This window comes from Callionymus lyra, chromosome 11 (assembly GCF_982586985.1).
Source record: "Callionymus lyra chromosome 11, fCalLyr1.hap1.1, whole genome shotgun sequence".
NCBI lineage: Eukaryota > Metazoa > Chordata > Actinopteri > Syngnathiformes > Callionymidae > Callionymus > Callionymus lyra.
In genome coordinates, this window is record NC_141828.1 from 16,890,330 (window position 1) to 16,916,158 (window position 25,829).

The following is a 25,829-nucleotide window of genomic DNA, read 5'->3' on the forward strand; positions in this document are numbered from 1 at the left end:
CACGAGTCTTAAAAGATTGATTTATTAATATGTTTTGTAGATACAACACTGTCAGAGCAGCAAAGGAACAGGAGTTGTGTTTGTCGTGTGTGTGTGTGGATGTCTGTGTGTGTGTTCAGCAGCGAGGGAGGGGGACACCAGTCCCCCCCCACATTGTGTCTCAATTAGAACTGATAACCGGACTCCTCATCAAATAAAATTACATTAAAAAGAAACGAGAAACGAACGAGATCCTTCCTTCTGCAGGCCAAACCAGATAAATTAAGTTGATGGTTTCGTAATTCATAAAAAGGTTAAACAAGGTTTTCCTTCCATTCTGTGAGGGGTTAACTGACCTCCCCCCCCCACTCCCCCCTCCCTCTTCTCTACAACTGCCCCTTCAGGAGAACAGTTTAAAAGTGCCATAGGTTAACCCCCCCCGCCCCCCGCCCCAACTCTCTTTATAAAAAGTATTCCTCAAAGCATTTTCAGAGGTTTCTTCCCAGTCGGAAACAAACGTGGCAATAATTACAATATTGTTTGTACAAGAATTAAAGCCAAATATTTATCCGTACAATATCTACAGTCTCGGGGGCCTCCTCGCGTCGGTCGGCGGGCGCCGCCATCGCTCGGGGTCCCCTGAAATGACGAGTTTTCCTCAGTTTAACTCCATGTGCCTTCAGTCAAACCTCCTCCACAGTTTGTCCAACAGCGTGTACAGTAGTGCGTTCTCGTGTAAACCCTGAAGAGTCGTTTCTACTCCTCGTCCGTACAAACCTGCAAAGCACGAGAAAGTCAAGAGAAAGTTCAACACGAGAGAGATCTTGAGTCGACTCACCTTGACGAAGGGGTGGTCGAGCAACATGCTTGCCGTCCAGCGTCGCTTGGGCTCGCTCTCCAGACAGTGAGCCAGGTAGTCCTTCCCCTCTGTGCTCAGTTTCTCTGGGATGGGAGGTTTGTGACCCATCCCCACTTTGTACATGATCTGAAAGTTGTGTTCGTACTCGTGCCAGGGTCTCTGCGAGGGAAAGATCCGATCAACGTCTGACATTTGCAACCATCTCCGAGAGGTTGCTCAATTTTTTTTGTTTTGTTAATCCCAGGAGTTGAAGCAGAATCATTACCTTCCCGGTCACCATCTCGATGAGGACGCAGCCCAGACTCCAGATGTCTGCGGCTCTGCCATGACCTTCGCCCTTCGCTCGTGTGATGACTTCAGGCGCCATGTAGGCTGGATGAAGAAAAATAAACTCGGGTCACAAAAATATCCAACCAATTAGTTCAGTTCCACCTTGGATGTTTTCTCATCTAGAGTTTTTAGATGATGGTTACATAGACTTGACTCAGACTTTTCTTCTTTTTCCTGTATTAGGTTTGGTTGAAAAAGCGGCTTAAAGTTTATAAAATGTACTATGAAAATGTTTTGTTATTTTCAGAGACTTTGTAGTTCATAATTCTAAGCAAGTCCGTTTTATGCATTCATATTTAATTGATAATAACTAATAATAGATTAAATAAATGTTTCATTCATGAAAAGTGGAACATGCAACATGTAGAAATATGACATATTTTAAAATATATTTTAAAGACCATTCGCGCAACTTATATTAAAAAAATATATTTGGACCCTTCCGGTCACCACCCGAACATCAAGCTTCAGTGGGTCCAAGACGGCGGTTTCATTTATTGAAATTATGACTAAAATGCTGAGATAACTTTTTTAAGGTTCAAGGAACAAACAACCCATTCAAAAAAACCAACTGTTATCTTGTGTTGTAAACAAATGCACAAGCTTGCATGTTGCAATTACACAGTTTAAACAGCGGGAGGAGCCAGAAACAAATATATTTAATTATCTTTAGTGTTGTTGCACGAGGTTACGTTTACATGGTTAAACAAAAGGTTTTTGAGTAAACACATCTCGATTTTTTTTATTTTATTTTGTTATTATACGGTATCAATATTCAAATGCACTTTACCAATTCATTTTCTAAAAAAAGTAGTTTATTCTTCGTTTATGGTTTATATTTAATTATATTTAAATTGTGTAAAATAACATATGTTTAAATACGATTTATTTTGATGTGAAAATATTCACAGCGTCTGTGAATTTTTGTGTGACAATTAAACTCCCACTTTATTACATCCTCCACTGTTAAAGATACAATAAAATCCAGAGAGATAACGGCGATGACTGAGGATGAGAGGATACAGTAACCACCTCGTCAAGAGTCAGGTGATCTGTAAATTCTGCAACACCAGAGTCCTCAGGCAAGTACTTCCGATCTAATCTTGTTCTTATCGCTAGATTCTTACCGATACACACCTCAATTAAACAATGTTGGAATATGATTTTGCCTAAATCACTTACTTTTCTGGTCATATTCTCTTTTTGAAAAAACGACTATTTGTAAAATGTCGATATTTTTAATCAAATAAAATCGTTGCTTCTTGGACAACAGCTCAACTGTCAGAACTAACCTGCAGTTCCCAGTGTACTGTTGACCTCCCCGGGCATGGTGTGGGTGTTATTCCTCAACTTCACTGAGCAACCGAAGTCTCCCAGTTTAATCAGGCCGGACGACGTCAGGAATATGTTCGCTCCTGCAGTGGAGGAAAGGTCAATGAAACACAACTTAAAGATGATGAGAACTTTCTCAAACGCTCACCCTTGATGTCTCGATGGACGATGCCGTGCTCGTGGAGGACGTTGATGGCGGTCGTGATCTGTTTGCTGTACAGTCGAATCACGTGTTCCTGCAGGCCCAGCCTGGAGACCTCCTCCAGCGTGCCCTCGTCACAGTACTCCATGAAGATGTACATCTCCTCCTGGGAGCCGCGTGGGGAAACTTTAACACCAACACCTGCTTATACTTCTACCGAAGTCTTACCCGATGGAGCTCCACTCCGAAGTATCGCACCAAGTTGGGGTGTTTGATGCCTTCGAATATTTTCAGCTCGTCCGCCGTCTCTTTGATGGTTTTGTGATCGTTGGGCTGGAACCGTATCTGATGAAGACAAGAATCAATAAGACGAGGATGTTCTAGTTTTTTTAAAACAGCTCCTGGTTCAGAACAAACCTCTTTCATGGCCATCAGCTCTCCAGTGTCGACGTTGATGCAGGTGTAGACTTTCCCGTATTGTCCCTCGCCTGTTCACGAAAGGCAGTGTCAATAAAGTTGGGAATCGGGAATAACGTACTGTAAAAAAACGCCGTCCGGGCTCCTCACCTATCTTGTTGCCCCTCTGCCACTTGAAGGTCACCTTCCTGAGCCCAACGTGCATGACGTTGTCGTACGACTTCGGCGTGTGACACACTTGTCCGATGATGTTGCGCTGCTTCATCACGGCGTAGCGTTTGTCCTCGAACTTGCGGATGGAGCGACGGACGGCTTCCATGGGGCTTTGTCTCGCCGCCTGGTCTGTATGCGGAAAGACGGGTGAGATTAGACTCTGCTGCTTGTAAATAAATTCACATTCATCTATGTTGATTTACAGACAACCGTCCATGAGTTTGACATGTGTTTAAGAGAGAGTGTACCCGTCAATGGTACACTCTACATTCTCAAAGGTCACCAACAGTGGAATATACTCACCCTTCGATTGACTGATGAAGTTACGAAGCTCCCAGCTCCTGCGAGTGGCACTGTTGGGGTCTCCCTTAGGATACGTCGGCTCTAAAGAGACACAGTTCATTTATTCAGAACATTTGCACAGATACTGTTGAAATAATGTGAGGACACAGGATTAGACTAACATCATTAAAATAGGCTTTAACACTTAATAACCAAAACGTTAAAATCCAGGGGTGGTCAATTAGATTTCCACAGGGGCCACATTATATACCGTGACTGTTGCTCATTGTTGAATTGCTGGGATCCGTTTTCCCTTAATCAACTATAGTCTTACTTTAACTGTATCACTGTTATGATTACACACTTTAAATAAAATTGAATTGAATTGACTGTTGTAAGGGACCATCAAACAAAACACAAAAAGAAGGGACGAATAAAAGGAGCTTAATATTTCTTCGTCTTGCAAATCATATTTTATGTGTTATCATAGTTCTTTTATGGTGTATATTTCAATAAAGTGTGTTTAACAAAGTATTAATTAAACATGCAAATGTTGTTTATTTTTTTAATGCAATTAAACTTCCGGCCGCTAGGTGGCGGCAGTCATTAAATCATCCACAGCTAATGCAACAATGAAATACTGCAAGATTCAGGTGACTAAAGATGAGAGGATACAGTTGACTCATGTAGATTTTAAAGCTAATTTTTGGACATATTTTGAAAACAAAAAAAAAATCAGTCAAAAAGGAAATTGAAGCACTAACCTTCGCGGTCCTCCGTCGGACTGGAGTGTCGACTGAGGGACTTAAAATGCAGCTCGGCGGCCACTGAGGACAGACGGTCATTCTCGTGGTAACTGGAGCCTCTGCAAGTTCACAGATGTATCGTGAGGGTTCAATGGCTGAATTGTCACGAGGGGGGGGAAAACATTACGGCTTGACAAGATGTTGTTGGTAGAAGTCACAAGAGAAGAGCACCTTGAACAGTTCAGCATGCATCAGCCAATTCAGAGAATAATTACACTTGTCACAGCGACTCAAACGACAGGAGCAGAAGCCAGGAATCTAACAGCAGCAGCTAAAGCAGAGATTCATTTGAAAGCACTAAGCCTTGAATAAAACATCAGCCCACTAAAGGATTGCAGTATCTATGCTTGTTATTCTACATTCTGCCACCAGTCTTGTTAGTTTGTGAAGCTCTGTCGCTGTAGATTTGGAATAGAATTGATGATGAAAAGACCAGAAGACAGGACTAGTAAACCAAGATAATCTGCAGCCATCAACACGCTGTATTTTATTCATGACATTATAACTGATTTATAACACAACATTTAAATAAATAAATCTTGTGTCCTACATGTTCCCGCCGCACATTAAAATATTTACAGTATTCCTACGAGTGCAATCATAACTGCAGTATTAATATGACCTTTCCTAAGTCAGCCATGTTTTCCATTGAAAAATAATTGTCTATATATTGCATATATTTCCACTTATTTATTTAAACGGCAACTAATGTTAAAACCCAACTTCCTCTCCAAGATGTAGTAAGTCCTTCACCAGGATGTTTTGAAGTTATTACTTTATATAATTCCCCTCTTCCCCCCCGTTTGAAATCTCAGCGGATGAGAGGTTACGAGAGCGGAGTCCATTATGACGTAATAATGGGTTCACTCCTCCAGCCAACTGTAATCATTCCCCACTTTCTTTATTGAATGAGTCCCTTGGAAGTGGAGACTTCCGAGATTAATGACACCTTGATGTTTGACCAATCACAGTGGAGTGGGAGTGGCTATGGTAAACAAGATTTTATCTCCAGAAAAAAGGAAGCTTTTTAAGTGGGCGAAGCTTAAGCACATTTTCTAATGTAACTATTTAAATGAAAATAGAGTTTTGTACAAACAGACACATACTGATGATACAATAGAGTCCAAGATCTATTTAAGAGACACTTAAATCAACATATTAAAGGCTCTTTCATAGCAATTAAGAGACTTTAAATTAAGATTCATTGTCGCACAATTTTTTCAATTTTTTTCCTACAGTGAAAAACTGCATAGAATGATACAGAGTTGAAATGAAAGAGTGGTTTGATACTGCATCCTGACAGATCTGTACATTTTAGTACAGAAACGACTGCTTTGAAAATGCAACGCTGTGTCGTAAATGAAGCAATTTCATATTCCTTAAGATGAAGTGGTTTTCATGTTTCGTTTTTTTCGGATGAGATAACTTGGGAGTTTTTGCTACCTGACTTCATTGGGGTTGCCGCTGGCTGCTTTGGTGTGTTCGGGGCCCTGAGGGATAGCCCGAGGGCCATTAGGTAACAGTTGATTCCGGAGGTCGCAGGGGAGACTTCGAGAGCTGCGTGGTAAAAAAGGGAAGGAGCCAAGTTTTTGGCTAGTTTTTTTAAGTGTGTAGATGGTGTGCGTTTTTTGGTTAAAAGGACAGACAGTCAAACACACAGAACCTTGAACCAAACGGAGCAGCAACACGAGTAAAGAGGAAAGGTAAGCCATGCAGGAAGTCATTAGAAAACCCAAGTGACATTTGAGAACAAACCTGAAACCTTCAGCATTTGGGATAAAAAGATTTGGATTGGGTGGGTCGCTGTGACAGCGAGGGACTTTGACGGGACGGGGGCTGTTTCTCGGAGCTGAGGAGAAAAAACAAATCATTAAAAATCAACTTTTTTTTTCCAATTCCTTAAAGGAAACAATAAAATGACAAACTGTGAAATGACAAAAAGAAGAAAATGTACTCTACAGCTAAAGCAACATTGAAATACTTCAAGATCCGTGTGACTGAGGACGAGAGGATACCGTTCACTCCAGCAGATTTTAAAGACGATATTTGGACATATTTTGGTTTACAGAAAAATGAAAACAGTTACGACTTCATCAAGAGTCATGTGGTCAGAGGAAGGCCCTGTGACCTTAGGGCCGCATGAATACAGTCAGAAGGCCACATGTGGCCCCCAGGCCATACTTCGCCCATATTGGATAAAATACATTAAATTACCTAAAATAATATAAAATTTCTAGGCTTCTCCAAAGAAATAAAATAAGTAAGTAAGTCATTTTTATTTGTATAGCGCTTTTCCAGACCAGGGTCACAAAGCGCTTAAACAATCAGAACAATACTCAATAAAATATATACTTTAAAGGGCAAGATAAAACTGATAACACAACAGGAGTTCCAGAAAATCAAGAAAAAAAGCCTGAACAAATAAAAACGTCTTAAGAATTTTAAAGTTGAAACTGGAAGCCAGTGAAGCGTCTTAAGGATCGGAGAAATGGGAGTTCTTCTAGTGGAGCGGGTCAGAATTCTCAGAGTTCTGAATCAACTGCAGGATTCAAATGAATTGAATTGCATCGAACACAGAGAAATGTATCTTACCAATGTACAGGCCAGTAACAGGACTATGAGGTTTGCCGATCACATGTCCGATACATTCGTTCATCAGCGCTTGTAAGTTCTGATGACGAGAAGAAGAACATGTACATATAGTTTTGACAGCAGCACAGAAGGTGAGGACGAAAACAGAACATTTACCAGGAAGTCGTCCTCCGGTAGTGCTGATATGAAGCCAGGTTCAATGGCCTGAAGAAAATCGAAACCCTGAGTCGCCCACCTGCAGAAGAACAACAGTTATTGAATGTGCTGCATAACAGAGACTTGCAATGCAGTAAATATGTTAGGTATTCAAAATATATTACATTTAAATTACATTTTCTTACATTTTAAATCAGATGATGCAGTCGGAAGAAAGACAACAATGTTATAACAATTGAACACGATGATAAATTATACTGATGGGTTGATGAGGTATCATGATACAGTGTCTGTATTTTGAAAGGCCACTAGATGGCACTCTCTGCTTTATAATATTGGGCTCTGATCAAATAATTAAATGAATGTGGGCATCACTATCAAACTGATGAGGCCATCTAGTGGAATTTCAAAAATGATGACACTGTATCATAAGGCCTCAACAAACCATCACTAATATAATAGATGCCCATTATGCCCAATGCAAATTAAAATTCAGTGTTTCATGTTCAATATGACCACACATTTTTACTTTACCAACATTGCGATTGCGATGCATTATAGGGTTTTTTTGGTCATACCATCCAAGTCATTGTGTAGTATGACCAACACAAAGTAGGATAGAATCAATTAGATTAATTCACTGATACATAAATAGATTTGAAATAAATAAATAAAATCTTTATTTAAATTTTAAACTGTGAAATAAAATCAATAAATAACATAGCACTGCCCAACACAACTGGAAATGAAAATATAGCTAATATTTATACATTAATCACACAGACAACAGTGCAAAACCCAAAACATTTTTACACCTTTTAATGCAAAAAAAACTGTGATTGCAACTTTGTCTCTTTGATTTTGCTTTCACCAACTGTAGAGTCAGCGTTGCATTTTGTTTTTTCCGTTTTTTTTCTAAATCACAGCCTCAGTCGTTCGAAAATTGGACTCTATTAAAATTTGATCTCGATTTGAATTTGAAAGAGTGTTGGGTGTAAAGAGATGTATTACCTGGGCTTAGTGCCTCGGCCGCTCTCACACTTGGTGAGGACGTACGTCATCCACTTGCGGGCGAAGGCTATGTAACGTTCGCCGATTCTCTGCCTGAACTCCCCTGACATCAGACGCACCACCTCCTTGTGGTACTGCAAGAAGAGTGTGGGGTTGAGTTTCACTCTAAACAGCATTTTTGGGGGATTATAACTCATGCTGACAGACAAGCACACGCACATATGCAATGAGTATAAACACTATATGCTGCCTCTTACCTCGAAGGCAAAGTTGTATCCCTGAATCATGGCCTCTCTGTAGTACTGGTGCAGCGTGGCAGACTCCGACTCCTCCACTTCTGCCTGGAACTCCGTGGTGAACATGTACTCCACTCTGTCGATGGCCGTGTTGATCTTTATGCAGAGCTGCAAGGCCTCATTCTATGGCGAGAGGGACTTTCGTAAGTTCTTGAATGGACAAGTGCATTTTCTACAATATTATAGTTTTACTCACTGTAATTTTGCAATGACAAAAACAAAAATAATTTAAGTAATTATAGATCATTTGACATCAAGGATTTGATTTTAATATTAATCAAATAAATAAAAAGAAAATGTCCAGCACAGAAACATTTTAAAGTTATATACAAGTCTTAACCCTTGTGTTAGCTCAGGGTCAGTGACACGAAGGCGCGAAAAAAAAATGTAATCGTTTTATCCCTTTGTGTTGCTTTTGGGTCAAGATGAACGACCTCAAACCATAGAAAGTATTTTTTAACATCATCAATTTCATGGTTTTAATCTGATGGGCCACATATATCACCACTTTTCCCAGTTATTATCTACAAGTGGTATTTGGTTACTTAAACCTCATTATTTTACATCCAATCCTAAAATATTTGTGACGACACAAGTACAATATTTTATACTGCAATTTTACAGTTCGATTAGTAGCGGTTATTACTTCCTACTATATACTAGTGATGGGTTGTGAAAGTTCCATAGGGGCCTCATGAAACAGCAGATGAGGCATCATGACACGGTGTCTTCATTTTGAAAGGCCACAAGATGGCGCTCTCTGCTTTATAACTTTTGGCTGGTGACCAGTGTCTGTAAAGGCGCTTTAACTTAAAATGCCTAACTTTAGTAACATAAAATTATATGAAACCTGGCATAATTTTCAAACTTAGAGCACCATCTAGTGGCCTTTCAAAATAAAGTGTATGTATCAAGTATGATACATGTATCACTGTATCAAGATACACTCTCTTCACTACACAGCTGTTTCATGAGGCTTCGTCAACCTCTAACTAATATTTAATACATGTAAACTTAATTTATGAAGTAACAATTAATTAATAGCATTAATAATTATGAAAAAATAAATACATTGGAAGGAACAACGTACGGATGAGTATATAATATAGACATTAATACGAGCTACGCTTTAAAAATTGGAATTTAAAATACCTTTAATGAATAAAACTGCTTCTTCTAATAAAGATTTTTTTTGCATTCGACTTTAAGTTTTCACTTTCTTTATGCCATTATGGTGTTTTCCGGCTCCATGTGAGAGTCTTGGGGAAGTCCTGGTCTGACTCGACGTGTAGCAGTTAATACAACAAAGGGATGTTTCCATGGCTGTCATTCAAAGTGCTGGGTCATGAAAGTACCTTCAGTTCTTCCAGGGCACTCGCGATCAGAGGCTGACTTGACGTTTGCTCCTGACTAAGAGTGAGAACATCATCCATGGACTGCTGGAAAGCCTTCCTCTGAGCCACCAGATGAGCCGACTGCATCACTATCAGCAGCATGTTGGCCACCTGAGAACAACAATCGGTCAGACTCACAATCACGCACTCAGGCCTGCTCTTAGAAACAAACCTTCATAGCCCTCAGAGTGTCAACGGTTTCGATCTGGGGAACCAGTTTGAGGAGCTCTCCGTCCCACCGGGCCCAGTCCGAGTCGGTCGAATCGGAGTCTCCGTCCCCGTGCTTGCTCATGAGGAGGTAGGCATCGTCGTCCTCCACTATTTCGTCGGGCTCTTTGGAGCAGTCGTTTCCCGCCGCAGCGTTGAGCAGCTGCAGAATTAGAGGTCGCTGAGCCTTTAAGCTGCAGGGGACGAAAACCTGCAACTCCTCCAGGCCTGGAATCTGAACCTGGTGACAAACGAGTATTGAATTAATGTCAATATAGAAGCGGACGATCAAGGGGAAAGTGTTAGACAATCTATGCAGAAATTGTTTTCGTCGTTTAAATTGCCCTCGTTTTACACTTTCTGGGTCATGATGAATGAATTGGTGATTTGATGGTTTGCACACAAGGTTACATCTCTGCAGCCACAACAACACTACACTCTCTAGATCAGGGGTAGAAAAATAAATATGAAAAGCAGCCACATTGTTTACTTGGACTATTTGCTTAAATGAATATGAAGATGCCATAATATGAGGAAAGAATGAAATATTAAAGGTCGTAATATATACAAAAAAAACTTGCTGCAAAATGCTTCAAAGAAGGATATCAAAAAGTGTGACCAAACCATGACATTTATTCTAAATGAGCTTATTTCACAAAATATTGCTTTTTTAAAATCCGTTCTAGTTAAAGGGTATCCATTTATTTGAATATATATCTGAAGATTAGTATAATATTCAAATATTGGTAAACTTGAAGGGCAGTAGATTCTTATAAAAAGGTAAATTAATGAAAAAGAAATAACTTTTTCAACTACTGTAATTAAAAGACAGAAGTAATGAAAGACAAAAGAGTTTCTATCCGACCTTGTGCCCCTGAGCCTCACTTTTCTCAAATTTGAAAGTAAATTCACGTACTGGAATATTAGTTTCACAATTTCCTGCAGCAGTTCCTATTCAACTACCAATATGTCCAAGTCTCGATTAAAACAAAGCTGTGTCTGTGCATGCATGTGTGTTATGTGTGTGAGGTTTGTCTCTGTGTTGTAAAACCTCAGCTGCTAAAGGTTCTCTTCATTTATTAGACCTGGACAAAGTGCCCTCACTTCTTTCTTCATAAGGTTATCCTAAATTAAAATGTGTATACGGAGAAATACTAAAGGAGAAAACAGACCTTTCTGGCAGCAGAATTAGTGTTGTTAATATTCTGAAATGTTTGTTGTACAGGTGTCTAAACAACGCTTCTCTATCTTAGTTCCTTTCATCTTCAGGTGTAAGTGGCTCTTGAAACAAGTTCAATTGCCCACTCCTGCTCTTATTGTGCAACAAAATCAAGATGTCGGTGTGAAGAAGCATGTTTTCCACCAGAAGGAGTTCGAGTGAAATCTCCAGACAGACCTTGACATAGTGTCTCTTCTTCAGCGCCTCGAGGAGGCAGGTCACTCCGTTCGTTATGGTGAAACCAGCAGCGACTTCCAGGTCCTGCATGTGATAAACACGTTAGAACACACTGTCCTCATCCAAGCACGCGAAGTGGGTCAAGGCCCTTTCTCTGTCTTTCTTGTGGGTTTTATTTAGGGCAGTGTCTCACCTTTCGAAGCATTTTGGCAAAGCCCAGGGCCTTTGATGCTCTTTCCCTCGCCTCGTGAAACAGCTCTTTCAGTGATCGACTAGTTTCTATCACGGACCGCCTTGACACAGCAAAAAAAACATAAATATATATTAGTTATTGGTTGATGACGACTAGTGGATCAGTGTATTCATGTTGAACTTATGACGTATAATGTACAAGTATATGCATTTCTTCATATTATCATTGAAGATTATTGAGTTCACCTCATCTCATCAGATACCGTGCTGTCATCGGAACTCTCCCAGAATTCATCGCCGCTCTTCTGCAGGCCAGCGTCCAGGAATTCCCCAGTGGATTTGAGCAGCATTCCAGCGATGTCACTGCGAGGAAAAAAAGAGCAAACTTGCATGTTCACAATGAGGGAAGAGGGACGAGCTGACGGGGGGGGGGTATGTATTACAACAACTACTGACCAGAAAAGTTTCCCGGACTGGGCTTCCCCTCCTCGGATGCATGGCGTGATAACCTTGGTGAAATTCCACTCCTCCTCCAGCAGGTTCTTTAGACTGTGAGAGGCCTGAGGCAGTTGCTGCAGCATCTGGATCCAGCTGTGCATGTAGTCAAAGTACACCTGGAGGAGCAACATTAATGTCACAAAAACTGTACAATACGAGCCTCATGAAACAGCTGACGAGGTATCATGATACCGTGTCTTCATTTAGAAAGGCCACTAGATGGCACTCTCTCATTTATCTGTGTCTTCACGGTATACATCACACCTCTAGGGGGAGTCCAAGAGCACCGAAAGCAAACCTCAGCTCTTATCGTTAGTTATGACTGACGCTTACCACAAGCATCTTGTGAAGATCCTCCTCGAACTCGTCGATGTTGGCGTTCGTCTGCAGGCCCTGGGCGTCGGTCACCACGCCGCGAAGCATGAACTGATAATACTGCTTCATGAGGAGGCCGCCTTTGAGCACCTCCTTGCACTCGCGCACCAACTGCAGGGCAGAAGACACAAAGTTGACTTTTAATTTTCAAGGATTGTTTTTTTTGAGGGCAGACAAATATGCTTGAGACACTCCTGTTTCCTCCCACGACGTTAAATGGTACGTGCGGGTTAATCACCGTTTTAAAATTGTGTGTAGGTGTCGAAGGGAGTTTTTACATCATGCGATAGAGGAGTCATGCTAAAGGGTGCGACGGGATAACCATCACTCAGTAAAGCTGGGTTGACAGGATGATTTATCAATGAAACATTTGCTTCTTTTTTGTCTGGTTGCAAGAAGGGGGGGTGTGTTGTCAAGAATCAGGTGATACGTATCGGGTCAACGATACAATACTGTAGGAACAAGGCTATATTTTAAGTTATTTTTCGAGTACTTGTTTATGGACTGCATGACTTTTATTAGTTTTAAAATGAAAATACGCCAAAAAGAAATCAGATTTAAGATCTGCTGGAGTTGATCTTGTTGTATCCTCTTGTCCTCAGTCCTCCCTCGGATCTCAAGGGATTACTTTTTTCTTTCAGTAGCGGGGGATGTGACCGGAAGTGTGACTATACACACTTTATTCACTAAATATAAACCATCAAAGGACCACGAAAAAAAAAGAAAGGATTTTAAAAGGGAAAAAACAACACAGAGCGGTGAATATTTATACAATATAGTGAAAAAAAGAATTTTGTGATATATTGTGGCATCTATTTTTTTTGCCCACTCCTAGTTGCAAGTCTACTGACATGTCGATTTAATGAAACAAATCAAAAATTAAAAACTGCCTTTACTCATCCCCCATAATGCACTGCACCAGTTAATCAGCACAAAAGGAATGTGCGCTGCTCAAACGTCTTGCCTGTTTGATGCTGAGCAGAGAAGCTTCTCCGGCGGGCCGTTGTTCAAGTCGAAGTTTAAGGCATTCGTGGATGACATTGAGCAGAACTCTGCAGAGCACGAGGAAAGCCGGTCTGAACGACGGGAGGTCCATGTCCAGCAGATCCTCCCACGAGACCTGATCGGCTCCCAGCTCGGGAGGAGTCCGGCCGCTGCAGGTCACGTGTCGGGACAGTTCTGGCAGGTAGTCGCTGTACAACATGGGGTCTGGGAAGTCTGCAAACTGGAACAAGAAATTCAAACAATTATTTCTAAACGGAAACGTGACATTATTTTATGATTCATCGACAATAAATCACCATAAATATCAAGAGAAGAATTGAAACACATTCATCATCTCTTTTATGGTTGCTCTACACAGTCATTTGCTCATATAATGGACAAGCCCATAAATGACAAAAAGCAAGGAGTGCAGTTTAATCCTTTTGCCTCGTCACTCTTCAGCTGGAGCGTCAGCGCTCCTCACATTCCTTCCTACGCAGCCACCCCATGTCATAATCGCATACAACACAGAGGCAATCCTAAAAGTCTGCACATTCCATTTACAGTTTAAGAAGTCTTGAGCTGAATAACCGTCTCTAAAGTTCAACTAATTAGAAGGTTTGATAAGTCAATCTTTCATTTTGGTTGGTTGCCATTTACTGCCATTATAAATGTTATGGAATATATTTTAAATTCATCATGACTGTCCACCCACTATTCTGTCAGTCATGCATTAAAAAAAACACCAGGAATTAAACATCAATCTTAATCTGTAAATATTTTTTTTAAACCATGGATTTCAGATGGAATAAATACACATGTAAGTGATTAAAAAGTGAAACAGGTATTTTTAAGGAGTGGAAGGCGGCAACTGCAGTGTATGAGGAAGTAAATAATTGAGGATTTGTCACAGTTCTGTAGAAGCCTTACAAAAAAGAAGCTATAAATGCAATGGATTCCTTTGCATGTCATTGCATTATGGTGGTGCAAGTTATATGAAACTGCAATAAGAAAACATGCAGAACACAGGTTTAGACATAAAGCCTAGCCACACAGATGATGTATACAACAGATTGTGTAGATATTATATCTTAAAGCGGACAAGTAAGTTTATTTTGGATTTATTTATTATTATTCACTGCAAGTTAAATTCTGTAACTCAAGATCGTTGCGATAGTACTCAAATCAAAACAAGAGAAATTGTCCCTTTTGTGAAAAATTAAGTTGAGTTATTAGAAGTTTGAAAACAATCAAGTTTGAATGCGTTTCTTAAAGTTGCTACACAATTTATATTTAAACTAATTGCTTATAAATACAGTAGAGAAAGGCAATCAATTTAAGCATGAATATTTTATGGCATCATAATAATATTTATTACTACCTCCCTAAAAGCTTCTATTTATCACTTGCTTATATGCATTTTTAGGTAGTAATGATAATAATAAAAATAATAATAATAATAAGGCTTTGTCTTCATCACATATTTCTTTAGCTTGACAGCCCATAAGAACTGTAATAACATCTCTTTTCCATTTAGCAAATGTATTACAAAAGCAAGTGTCACCAAATTCTAAAAATGTATTTTACTTCAATAAATACTGTAAATTGTTTTTAGGTCTAGTCAATCTAGATGGGTTGACCATAGTAAAGATGGAGATTCAAACGCTGTATTCGGATTAAAAAAAAACACCAGGAAATGGATACTAGTGACACACACTTGGCCTTCATTCTTTAAATCACTGTATTACACCGATATATAATAGTAGTTGCTTTATTATTAGCTGTGCTAGCAGACAACTGTAGCTATTATTAACCACTGGCCTTAATAAGAGCCTTAAGCTCGCCAACTTGATTCAAAAGTGTATGTTTGTTTTCAAAACTTCATCTTAATCGGGAGGGAAAAAGGGCAAAAAATAGAAAAAAAAACCTTATAATAGTTTCAATTGTGTTATAACTTGTATTCAGGTTATTTTATTTAGCAAGAAATAAGTGAAATGTGTTTCTCATTCGTTTCTTTTAGTTAGTATTGTTAAAATGTGTTGTTTTTTTTACTTGATTATTTAACCGACTGCAGTTTTTCAGGTAAATAAAAACGTTTTTATGCCTTCTTAAAGAATTTTTTTTATTTTTTATTACTGCAGTGTAAGAAATGGACTCAATTTACTTCCGAGGTATTGACAATCAAGTTACATTAAATTAAATAATAAGAATCATTTTATTAAAAGGTTATTTTCTCACCTTCTATGAACCCTTTTTTTTTAACCTTACTTGTATAAAATCTGATTTTTTAATAAATGTTTCAAATGGTAAATGTTTCGTTTTCATACGGTACAACCACAACACAGTTTGAATGGAGGTGCAAGCACAAGATGATGGGCTTCAAACCTCTGATGCAGGAGTGTGGCAGAGCAGTGCAGCACGAGACCTCTGTAGCGATCGGTCCATCACTTTGTGCAGTCTGAGGATCAGTTTACGCAGTCCCATCTGCTTCAAGGCTTTATCCACAAATGGTCGGTAGATGGCTGTGGGACAGAAAACGCCTCCTCCTCCTCCTGGCGCCTCTGCGCTGCCGGCCGCCGCCGTCGGAAGAAACTCTTCCTCCGACAGCAGGCGGGCGAATTTAGGAGTCAGCGTGGTGGACATCTCTCCCTCCAGAGCGAGTTCAGTGTCTTCGTCCTCCCTGATCTCACCGTCGCTCTCGGCGGTGAAGGTGGCGGTGGAGTCGTTCTCCCCGTCGTCCTCTTCAGTCTCGTCTTCTTCGTTCCCCCGGGAGCAGCGGGGCGAGGGGATCTCGAACACGGGCCAGCCGATGCGCGACAGATCGTGGATGCCCAGGACGGTGGCCATGACGCGCAGCTTCTGGTTGAGGTCCTGGGTGATGTTGAGCCACAGGCAGAGCGCCTGCACTCTGCCCTGGAAGTCCCGAGCCGCATACTTGTCGTAGTCCTTCTGCAGGGCCTGCAGAGACGGGTACAGCGCCTCCACGGACTCCAGCAGCTCCATCACCCGTTTGACCTGCTCGAAAGCCTGCCTTTGCCTCTGCAGATGTTCCCTGCACTCGGTGCCGGAACCCAAAGGCTCTGCTGCGTTGACTCCGGTCAGGGAGGCGGCGCTGAACCCCCAAGGATCCACTCCACAGTGGTTGGTCTCCACTACAGCAGGTGGATTCTCTAGTCCAGTAGTCTCTACTTTAGAAAAAGACTGACAGTCCCAGTGTGACGCTTGTGGCCCCAATCGTAAGCTATCGTAGTTCACCTTGAATTGCAGCACCTCCTCGATAATGTCGGGGATGGCTTGACGCGCCGTGAAAAGATAAAGGTCCTGGTCGCCGGTGGAGCGGCGAGCGTGCCACGCCTGCAGCTCCAACCAAATCACTTCATTGTTATGACCCATGAAGGCCATGTTCTCGGGGCCCCTCTGCTCTTTCTCCTTCCTCTTGGAGGACATAGACGTGAGCTTGAGCAGCAGTCTTAGCGTTTCGAAGAACTTAAGGCGGTCGGCGGGACAGTCCGTCCTGGAGGTCTGGCGATGGGTCCGCAAGTGTGGCATGGAGACGGGAAGCTTGCAGCTGCTGCAGCCCAAGCTCAAGTAATGCTTCCTGGGATCCATGTTGAGGGCGCCAAAGGGACTTTTGGAAAGTGGGTCCAACATGAATGAGCCCTCAAAGGTGTTTTTGTGGTCTCTCTCAGTAGTCCGCTGGGTGGATCTCTGCTTCTTGCCCAGCTTGTAGCTGTGCTCCTCTGGTGCCTCCACAGGCCTGGTAAACTCTTTCAGTACCGGTGAGCTGAAGTCCACTAGAACACACAAAGACATGGAAACTATTCAGTTATTATCTTCTGGACACCTCACAGTTTAATGATCAGCCCTCAAGCTAAATTCTTAAACATGTTTGGTATGCAGCATATTCTAAACATACAGTCAATAGAATACAAGAATCAAAAGAAGTAATGGAGGGTTTAATGTATTGATTTAAGTGTATCTTAAAATGTACTCATCATTATGTGTCCGTGTATAGAAAACTAATTTTTAGTTGAAATATTTAAAGTTAAATTTTCCAGAAAACTGAAAACGCTTGAATATTAAATCTTTTTTACCATAACCACAGCCACTCTGCTGTGATTGGTCAAGCATCTAGGTATGTCACTGTACGTCATCAATCCCAGAAGTCTCCCCCTCGGAGGGACTTGTTGTATAAACAAAGCGGGGTTTACGAATAACAGCTGGCTAGAGGTGGAGCGATGCCCATTATTACGTCATAATGGGCTTCGCTCTCGTAACCTCTTGTTCGCTGAGATTTCAGACAGAGGACAACTTTATTAGGTAATTACTTTATCATGATGGATGAATGGACTTAATACATCTTGGAAAGGAAGACTTCAACATTTGGAAAATGTCAGTATGTTTGGTGAGTTGAGTTTTCACATTAGTTGCCCTTTAAATAAAGTTATAGACTCAATTTGCTCACCAAAATTACTTTTTTTCTTGTCCTAGCGTGCAAAGTACAGTTTAAGGGTAAATATATAGTAGCTACATTCCATCTTGTTGAAAAACTATTTCACATAGATCGAAGAAGAGTCATGTTTGAACTATTCGGACTTTGACAGGTGCAAAAAGCCACAAGATTCTTAACAAGTTTGTCACTATGCAGCTGTGAGTTTTTCCGCCACAATGACTGCAGCCACAAGTGAGCAAGACTGGCACGAAAATCTTTCTCACAATCCAGTGCTTTGTCCGGCTGAGAAGCTTCAACCGTTTCAGCAAAAATCCAACTTCTTTCACAAGAATGGGTTCGAATTGGCAAGTATCTGTTGATATCATACGTATAAGGACGCAGAGGGAAACAATAGTATATATTGTGTTACTGTAAAATCGGGGATATATTAGTAGTACCGCCGAAGTACTTGACTCTGGTGTTGCAGAATCTACAGACTGCATGACTCTTGATTAGGGCTGCACGATATATCGGAAAAATATCAATATCGCGATATTTGTACGTGCCATATCCATATCGAGATCGATAATGCATCATTTTTTATTGTATAAATCAAGCGTTTCTTAATCGCGCACTTTGACCAATCAGTGTCACGTTCTGTAAACAAACAATTTCAATCAACAAACAATCAATAAGGTTTTACCTTACCTTACCTTAAAGTTGTAAATTTGTACTTCTATGTCTCGTTGTCGTTTACATCCGTCTGTGAGCTGTGCCCCCTTTGCTAAAGCAACATATTGTAAAAACCTTTCATCTCATCTCAGTTGTTTTCTTATTAGATTGCTGAACTTCCCAACAGGTGTAAACTGTCGTATGCTGATAAGCTAAGATGTTAGCGTCAGGTCATTTAAAAACTGTGTGCGTGTACAATGAGGTCAGATTTATTATTGATTTGGCGATATCGCGACGCGCCGGCAGCTCCTCTCTGATGTCGCTCAGTTTCGCAGAAAACCGATGCAAGTCCCGTGAAACTGAGCGTTATAAGTTACATTTTTCTCCGATCATGTCAGCACCGAAGCGCGGAAATAAATGAAATATCGCATTGTATTCCTCATCCAAACCCTCGGACCTCCCCTACAGTACTCGCACCTGCACGTGGCCAAATTTTTAGGTGAAAGAAAAAAATATATATCGCATTAATATCGTTATCTCAATTCAAGACACCAATATCGAATATTGCATACATTTCCAATATCGTGCAGCCCTACTCTTGATGAAGTCGTAACTGCTTGGATTCATTTTGAAACCAAAATTCACTGAACAAAAATAGGAACACAACACTTTTGTTTTTGCTCCCATCTTTTCTGATAGTTTATATTTTCTGCCATCCCTCATATAGAAAGCATAGCATGTTTCATTCCGTCTGGACCAAGGGTAGAACTCACCTTTACTATTGGGTGAACGACCAGAACCTTTCGTCTGGCTGTTCTTCGTTTGGCTGTTCTTTTGATGCTTGCTGGACATGCGCTTCATCTGGCGGGGGGTATTTGGAGGCGACGTACCATACACAGCCTCTTCTTCATCATCACTGGGACAGTCCCAGGCGTCGTCCAAATCGTTTGGTTGCGATTCATCCTGCACCCGGTTTCCCTGCCTGGGGAAAAAGTAAATAATGCCATTTATTTTCTTGCCACCATGACAAGGATTTTAGCTTTAAGTAAGCACAAGATGTTCAGATTCTGTTTACATTTTTTCTACCCAACAAAAGCAAGTGTCTTTGTGTGTAACCACAGACTTCCAGGCACAAGTGGTCACAGAGTGTGGCGCAGACTAAAAAAGGTTTATTTAGCTAAACAAAGTCTCATTAAGACTCACTGCATGATCTTAAGCAACATCACAATTCTATCAACATATTTGGGTGGTTTTCAATTGATATTTAAAGATTAAAATTAACACTTCCCAGGCTGACAAAGGAGTGAAGAAAAAAAAAGTTCAAGAAGCACGCTTTTGCAGATTACCATGTCAGGGCTTTGTTGCCTAAAGGCTTTCTGAGGGGTTTTTAATAGGATTAAAAGGAGAGGTTGGTCGGTCTGACCCCCCTGACAAAAACAAAGAGCAAGAAGAGGTTGAGTGGGGTTGGGGGGGGGAATTAAACTTGAGTCTTTATTCGGTGGTCTCCATGTGTTACCCCATCGATCATCTGGCTGAGAGGCATTCTCCCCTGCACGTGCCCATATGAAATTGAAAAGTCTGGCGCACTTTCACCGGGGGAGATGTGACAACAAAGAGACTGGCTGGCTGAGGAGTTGCAGGGAAAGTTCAGGCAGCGAATGCCCATCTGCCATGAAGCCCAATCTGTCTCTATCCCCCCCCCCCTCCTCAAAACACACTCGCGCTCAGTCCCTCTGGAGCAGCTGTGGATCGAGGACGGCAGACAGACACCTGCTGCTGCACATCCTTTGACTTCAGATCTGCTCAAGAATCGTCGGAATGATTCCGCACGACCTTCATCAAAGCAGAAAAAGAACTTGTGAGAAGGCAGAAAAAAAAACAAAAAAAAAAACAAGTGCATGAAAGGACACTTTGAGTCGTTTGAAAAGAGGTTCTGCACACACTGCAACTACTCTTGCACTCACAATGAGACAACTATTTCACGTGGGAGGCGCCTGAAAAGAGCTTATATTAAAAGGGCATTTGCAAAAAGCTATATATGCCTGAGAGCACATATCACGCTCGTGATCAAATTGTGCTCACATCTGTAAACATTCCCCGCGCTGATCCGTGGAGTCCGAGGGACAGAAATAGTCGCGAGCATGTGAGAAGGGGAACGACACCCATTTTTAAAAGACGCTTCTCTGTGCAGAACAGGATGACTTAATCACTGTGGAATGACAAGCAGGGGAACTGATGACGCCATTGCTGTTGTGCATATGTTAGGTTGCTATGACACACTTTGTGCAAAGGTTACAGTTAAACTGTGTGATTTCATCAAACAAAAAAAAAAAAAAAGAACTTGGTTCAGGGGGCCCTGTGCCACTGCAGGCCACTATAGCTGCACCGTGTTCTTCAAGCTGTCTCTGGCTGATCTGCAGCAGTAAATTATCACTGCAGATGGTGTCTGGCTGCTCTCAATGGCTCATCTTATGGCTCATTGGGACTCCAATAAAGGCCAAAGGAATGCAAAAAGCCTCCAGGCCGAAACACTTAGTGCATAATAAACAGCACAAATTCGAGAGCCTTTTTTGCACGGCACTGATAGCAAGGTTAGCCAGAGTCAGGGGGTGGGGGGGCTGACCTTTGACATCCAGCCACCCACACTATTGTACCGGGGAAGGGGCACACCATTGTATAGCGGTGACACGTGGCCCATGAGGCCCATAGCTGAATAGCACACAGCTGGTTACTGAGCACGCTTGCTCACAATGCCCGAAAACTAAAAAAGGGGATTTTTCATTCAGACCGAGGAAAGAGGAGGAGAAGTTGACCGGGTTCGAAAGAGCACACTTTTTCTATTTTAGTCGTGCACATATTACCGTTTGGCACTAGTCTGATAAAGCGTTTGGGGGGGGGGTCACGAACAGTGTCATGCATCTCTGAGTTTCTGTTGATCCCTGCTGAAACATGCAGGGCTGATCATTCCACAGAAACGTACCATAGAAAACAGCAAACACAAAGAACTTGGCCCCACCCATTCCTGGAACAATGTGACCTCCCAGACTCTCCTTCATGCAAATATGTAAAGCATACATAACTTTCTACAGCAGAAGGGTGTCCTTGTGCAAAAACAAGCCAGAATACACTGTGTTTATAAAAGTCACAGAACAGTTCGGGAACTAAAAAAAATCATTCCACAAAAGGAGAGACAGGGGGGAAAAAACTCTGGTCCGCTGGTTATCATGTAATCCAAAATGTAGACGATGCTTGCAGACGGCACCACAAGTAAACTTTAAATTACACGTTCCGTCACCTCAGCTACACCACAAATACAGAGTAGAAACAATCCTGCTCCACCTTTCAGATGAGATCAGTCTGACTGAAGTCTCTACTTCATTTTTTTGAATGCTGCAATGCAACTCTAAGAGAAAAGGTTATTTTATGTTCCTGCTTTCACTCGGCACACATCAATCACATGCTCTCACGAAGATGCCAATGTTTAAAAAAAACAACAAAAAAAAAACAGAATGACTTGAGAAAATTCTCTGAGTCAGGTGTGGGCAGAAAGGATGGCAGAGAAAAAAACGCTTGAGGAAGAAGGTCCATCTGTATTCGACAAGCTGTGATCCTGGTCATTTACAATCTCGAGCTGCGAGTGACTCTCGGGCTCCAGGCTGTTATACAGTGAACACACACACACATTACACCACATCCTGAGATCATTGGAACATTTTGGAGCCGTAATGTCTTCAGAGTGACTCTGGGAACAAGATATGATCTACAGAAGCCTTCTGCTTTTAAATGACTCCATCAGACATTTTCTCTTATCAAATACCCTTCAATAGTTGCAGGAAATTTCAATTTGCAAATAATAGATATTTTGGTTGTGTGCATTTAAGACGAACAACGCATGCATTTATTCCACAGCATTCCCATTTAAAGAGATAGTTCACCAGAAATTCTGCCAAGGGTTTAATCTGTGCATTTTTGGAGTTACAGGCAGAAATGCATGTCCGTATGACAGCAGTGATCAGGGCTCACTTTTCTTAGTCCAAAAACACACACCAAAAAACGTCCAAAAACATCCATACTGCTTTGTCTGTTACGTCCATCTTGTATTGAATTCTCAACATAAGAAATTGTTCCAAAAAGTTTTTAGAACGCATTATTTGAAGCTTGTCTGCAGCGGAAGCTTTTAATGTAAAACTCGTGCATGTGCACGGACAATGGCGTAACCGTGAACTGAGAAACTGGACGCTTTAACAAGACAAGCAGAAAAAAGTTATAGTGAGCCACGGTCACGACCGTCGTATGGTATTTTCTGCTTATTACTCCAAAAAAGACAAGGATTACTATGAAAATTCTCCAAAAAAGATGGGTGACATGAAGTAGAAAATACAATTTAAATGTTAGGTGAACTACAACTTTAAGTTTGCAAGTAATAAATCTATTATTTTGTGCATTAAATCAATACAATGCATGCATTCATTACATATAATTCAGGATTTAAAAAACATGCAGTCAATGCAATTTCGATGCAACATAAACAGGAAAGCAGATTTCTTCAAAACTATTACATAAAGTGCACTTGTTTAAAAGTCAGTGGTAAAAAAAACAACCACAATGATAAGGTGGTTCTGCAGAGAAACGACGGAGAGACACAACAGCAGATTCCTGAGACGACTCTCAGATGTTAACACCAGCTCGCTGCAGGAATATGACGAAGTTGAACAACAAAATAAAGAAATAAAAACAACGGCAGCGCTGTGCAAACGGGATGCATACAGAAATAGAAACCGTCTTAGGTTTTGCAAAAACAACTTCTGGACCACAACACACAGGCGCCGTGTTAACTCTAAAGACATGAGCAACATGCTAACTATTGCAAAGACAAGTTTGTGCTTTTTTAAAAAAATAAATAAAAAAGCACGAGCATAGAGTCGAACAGAAACACAAACTAGTCGTTTTTCCAACTTGAGAATGTGCACCGTTCTACTCGCTCGTCCTCGCCTCGGCAAACCATTGTTGGTAAACTTGGTGAACAATACACTGTTAGTTAGCAGCGTCGCTAGCTAGCTCGTCCATAACCAACCCCTACCTCATCGTTCGGATCGCATTTCTTTCGTTTTTTCTCCACGAGTCACCCGGATACAGTTGCAAAAACGATGCGAATGCGCTGAAAAAGTTTGCAAGTCCAGTGTTGCAAAAAAAAAATGCATTAACTGCGCGCGTCTCACTATTTGACAGGAAGTGCGAGGCTACGGGATGCGCTAGCATTTCCCCATCCAGCGAACAGCAGTGTCACGATCGGCTCTCTATTTGGCAAAGCGCTAAAGGTCCTGATGGTGGTTAGACTTGCTGGGTTTTACCTGCTGCTGGGCTTGTTGCGATCCGGAGGCTCCATAACGAGGCAGTGGCGCTTTAATCCCGAGCGTGCATGAGCTGGAACATGTCTAGGCGCCTTTAGACGTACTTTGCACCGTTAAAATTTTGCAAAAGGGGGGTTTATTGTTCCATGAGAAGCACTTTCGGTCCGCCGGCACAGCAGACTCTCGGTTGTGCAAACGCTGTCGCCATCTTTCCACCAGAGCTCATTGAGGAGTGCCTCAGCAGGCGAGTGCATTACTACGGCGGCTCGGGTGGCTCATGTCTGGGACACTGTTTTCCCCTTTTGTTCCAAACTTAAGCCACAGTGGCTTTTAACGTGAACGTTAAATGGTGAACGAGAGATCCCACTGTTGTGTAGTACTTAAAGAAAAAAACACTTATAGTAATCGTTATTAAAATACAATCAAATATTTTTTAGAAACAAACAAAAAAAAAAACACTCCAAAAAATACATTTAATCTTTATTTTGTCAATGTGGACGAGTTGGTTTCTTTATTTAAAATAAAACACAGTGTAAGTATCTACTTTTATGAATAGAATAAAAAAGGATCACGATTAAGTTATAAATTATATAATCAGTTTATATTGACATTGTAAATGGCATCACGCTTGTAAATACGTTGCATTCTATCGAAAAGCGTTCCAGCTGCTTAGTGTAGAAAAAAAATGAGCATTTAATTTGAGATAAAACAGAATGTCATATGAAATATAGTTATATATATACCTTTAACTTTAACTGAACGTAACAGAGGTGTATGAAAAAGAAAGTGAATGGTGAACTGCGCCCTCTAGTGAAAAATGCTTTGTATTGCATAATATATACTGGTAAATCTTGAACATATTTTTTCAATTCTGTTTCTTTTTTAATATATCCTACTTTATTTCTACTCATAGCCCAAAAACATATTTAATTATGATAAAAATGATAGTGTAAGTGTGTCTTTCTTACCACTGTTTTTTTGTAGAGCGCTTTTCAAGACCAGGGTCACAAAGCGCCTAAATAATCAAAACAATACTCAATAAAATAAATACTTAAAAGGTCAAGACAACACAGAGACAAACACAAGAGTCTCAGAAAATCAAGGAAAAGCCTGCACGAATAAAAATGTCTTGATGTTTCTTCAAGGAGTCAGTGTAGTGCTTAAGAACTTTATGCAAGAAACAAGTGTAGCTTAAGTATATACAGCACATGTTCTCTTTACATGCAGGAAACAACAACTTAGATTATTTTATGTATATTGTACTGTTTATCCTGCACCATAATAATTTAAATCATCACAATGAAGGACAAAGAAAAATTTTCTCTTCTGCTTTGATCGGCTGGTTGAGAGCCAGAGGGCGTCATGTTACATACAGTATATGATATGGTTTTCTCAAAGTCGATTAAAGTTAACTTTGTGACCTATAAAGATCTTAAGGTTTTTGAGATAAGATAATGAAAATATATTTTATAAAGCAACTTCCAATATCAGTAAAAATGATGTCTAAGGAAAGACATTTGTTTGGGCAAGGACGACAAACACAAAGATAATTAAGATAAATCAAGCCTAAGGTAAGGTAAGGTAAAACTTTATTGATCCGTCAGGAGATCTCCTTCGGGAAATTGTTTGTTTTCGAATAGCCACAGAAAACGCAACAATTTTTCACAGCAATTTTTCATAAAAAATAAATCTAAATAAAATAAGAACAAGATGATACGATCTAAGTCTAAAGATAAAGAACATCGATCAAAGAAAAATAACAAAGACAAAGGATACAAAGACTAACATAGAACAGAACATCCAGATACTTTTACTCCACTCCTGCCCCCGAACTCTAATTTACTCTAACTTTAATAGCCCGAGGAATGAATGAGTCCTTGAGTCGATTTGTTTTGCACCTGGGAAGGAGCATT

General features: G+C 40.8%; 1 protein-coding gene across 3 annotated transcripts; it reads right to left on the reverse strand.

The window, feature by feature from the left end:
* Nucleotides 1-432: 432 nt before the first annotated feature.
* Nucleotides 433-24,247, reverse strand: map3k4 (mitogen-activated protein kinase kinase kinase 4). 3 transcript variants are annotated; one of them, XM_087802379.1, is made up of 27 exons: nucleotides 23,917-24,247; nucleotides 19,339-19,547; nucleotides 15,847-17,255; nucleotides 13,442-13,702; nucleotides 12,436-12,588; nucleotides 12,061-12,218; nucleotides 11,851-11,967; nucleotides 11,606-11,705; nucleotides 11,413-11,496; nucleotides 9,982-10,257; nucleotides 9,771-9,920; nucleotides 8,377-8,538; nucleotides 8,120-8,253; nucleotides 7,109-7,187; nucleotides 6,953-7,031; nucleotides 6,116-6,209; nucleotides 5,804-5,917; nucleotides 4,319-4,419; nucleotides 3,576-3,656; nucleotides 3,210-3,401; nucleotides 3,060-3,130; nucleotides 2,871-2,987; nucleotides 2,649-2,808; nucleotides 2,461-2,583; nucleotides 1,104-1,210; nucleotides 818-997; nucleotides 433-756 (listed from the first exon to the last, which is right to left on the reverse strand). In XM_087802379.1, the coding sequence occupies exons 1-27, from the start codon at nucleotides 23,949-23,951 to the stop codon at nucleotides 736-738; spliced, it is 4,767 nt and encodes a 1,588-aa protein (XP_087658505.1). In that variant the 5' UTR covers nucleotides 23,952-24,247; the 3' UTR covers nucleotides 433-735. The 3 variants fall into 3 exon arrangements, with proteins under 3 accessions (XP_087658505.1, XP_087658506.1, XP_087658507.1); XM_087802380.1 differs by lacking the exon at nucleotides 23,917-24,247 and adding an exon at nucleotides 23,646-23,735; XM_087802381.1 differs by lacking the exon at nucleotides 5,804-5,917 and having other exon boundaries at nucleotides 23,917-24,245.
* Nucleotides 24,248-25,829: the final 1,582 nt, after the last annotated feature.

Coding starts and splice junctions, on each gene's coding strand:
- map3k4 (XM_087802379.1), bottom strand. CDS start 23,951: ATGGAGCCTCCGGATCGCAACAAGCCCAGCAGCAG. Junction 13,703..15,846: donor GCCACACTCCTGCATCAGAG/GTTTGAAGCCCA, acceptor TTCTTGTTCCAG/TTTGCAGACTTCCCAGACCC. Junction 4,420..5,803: donor GGCAACCCCAATGAAGTCAG/GTAGCAAAAACT, acceptor GTGAACTTGCAG/AGGCTCCAGTTACCACGAGA.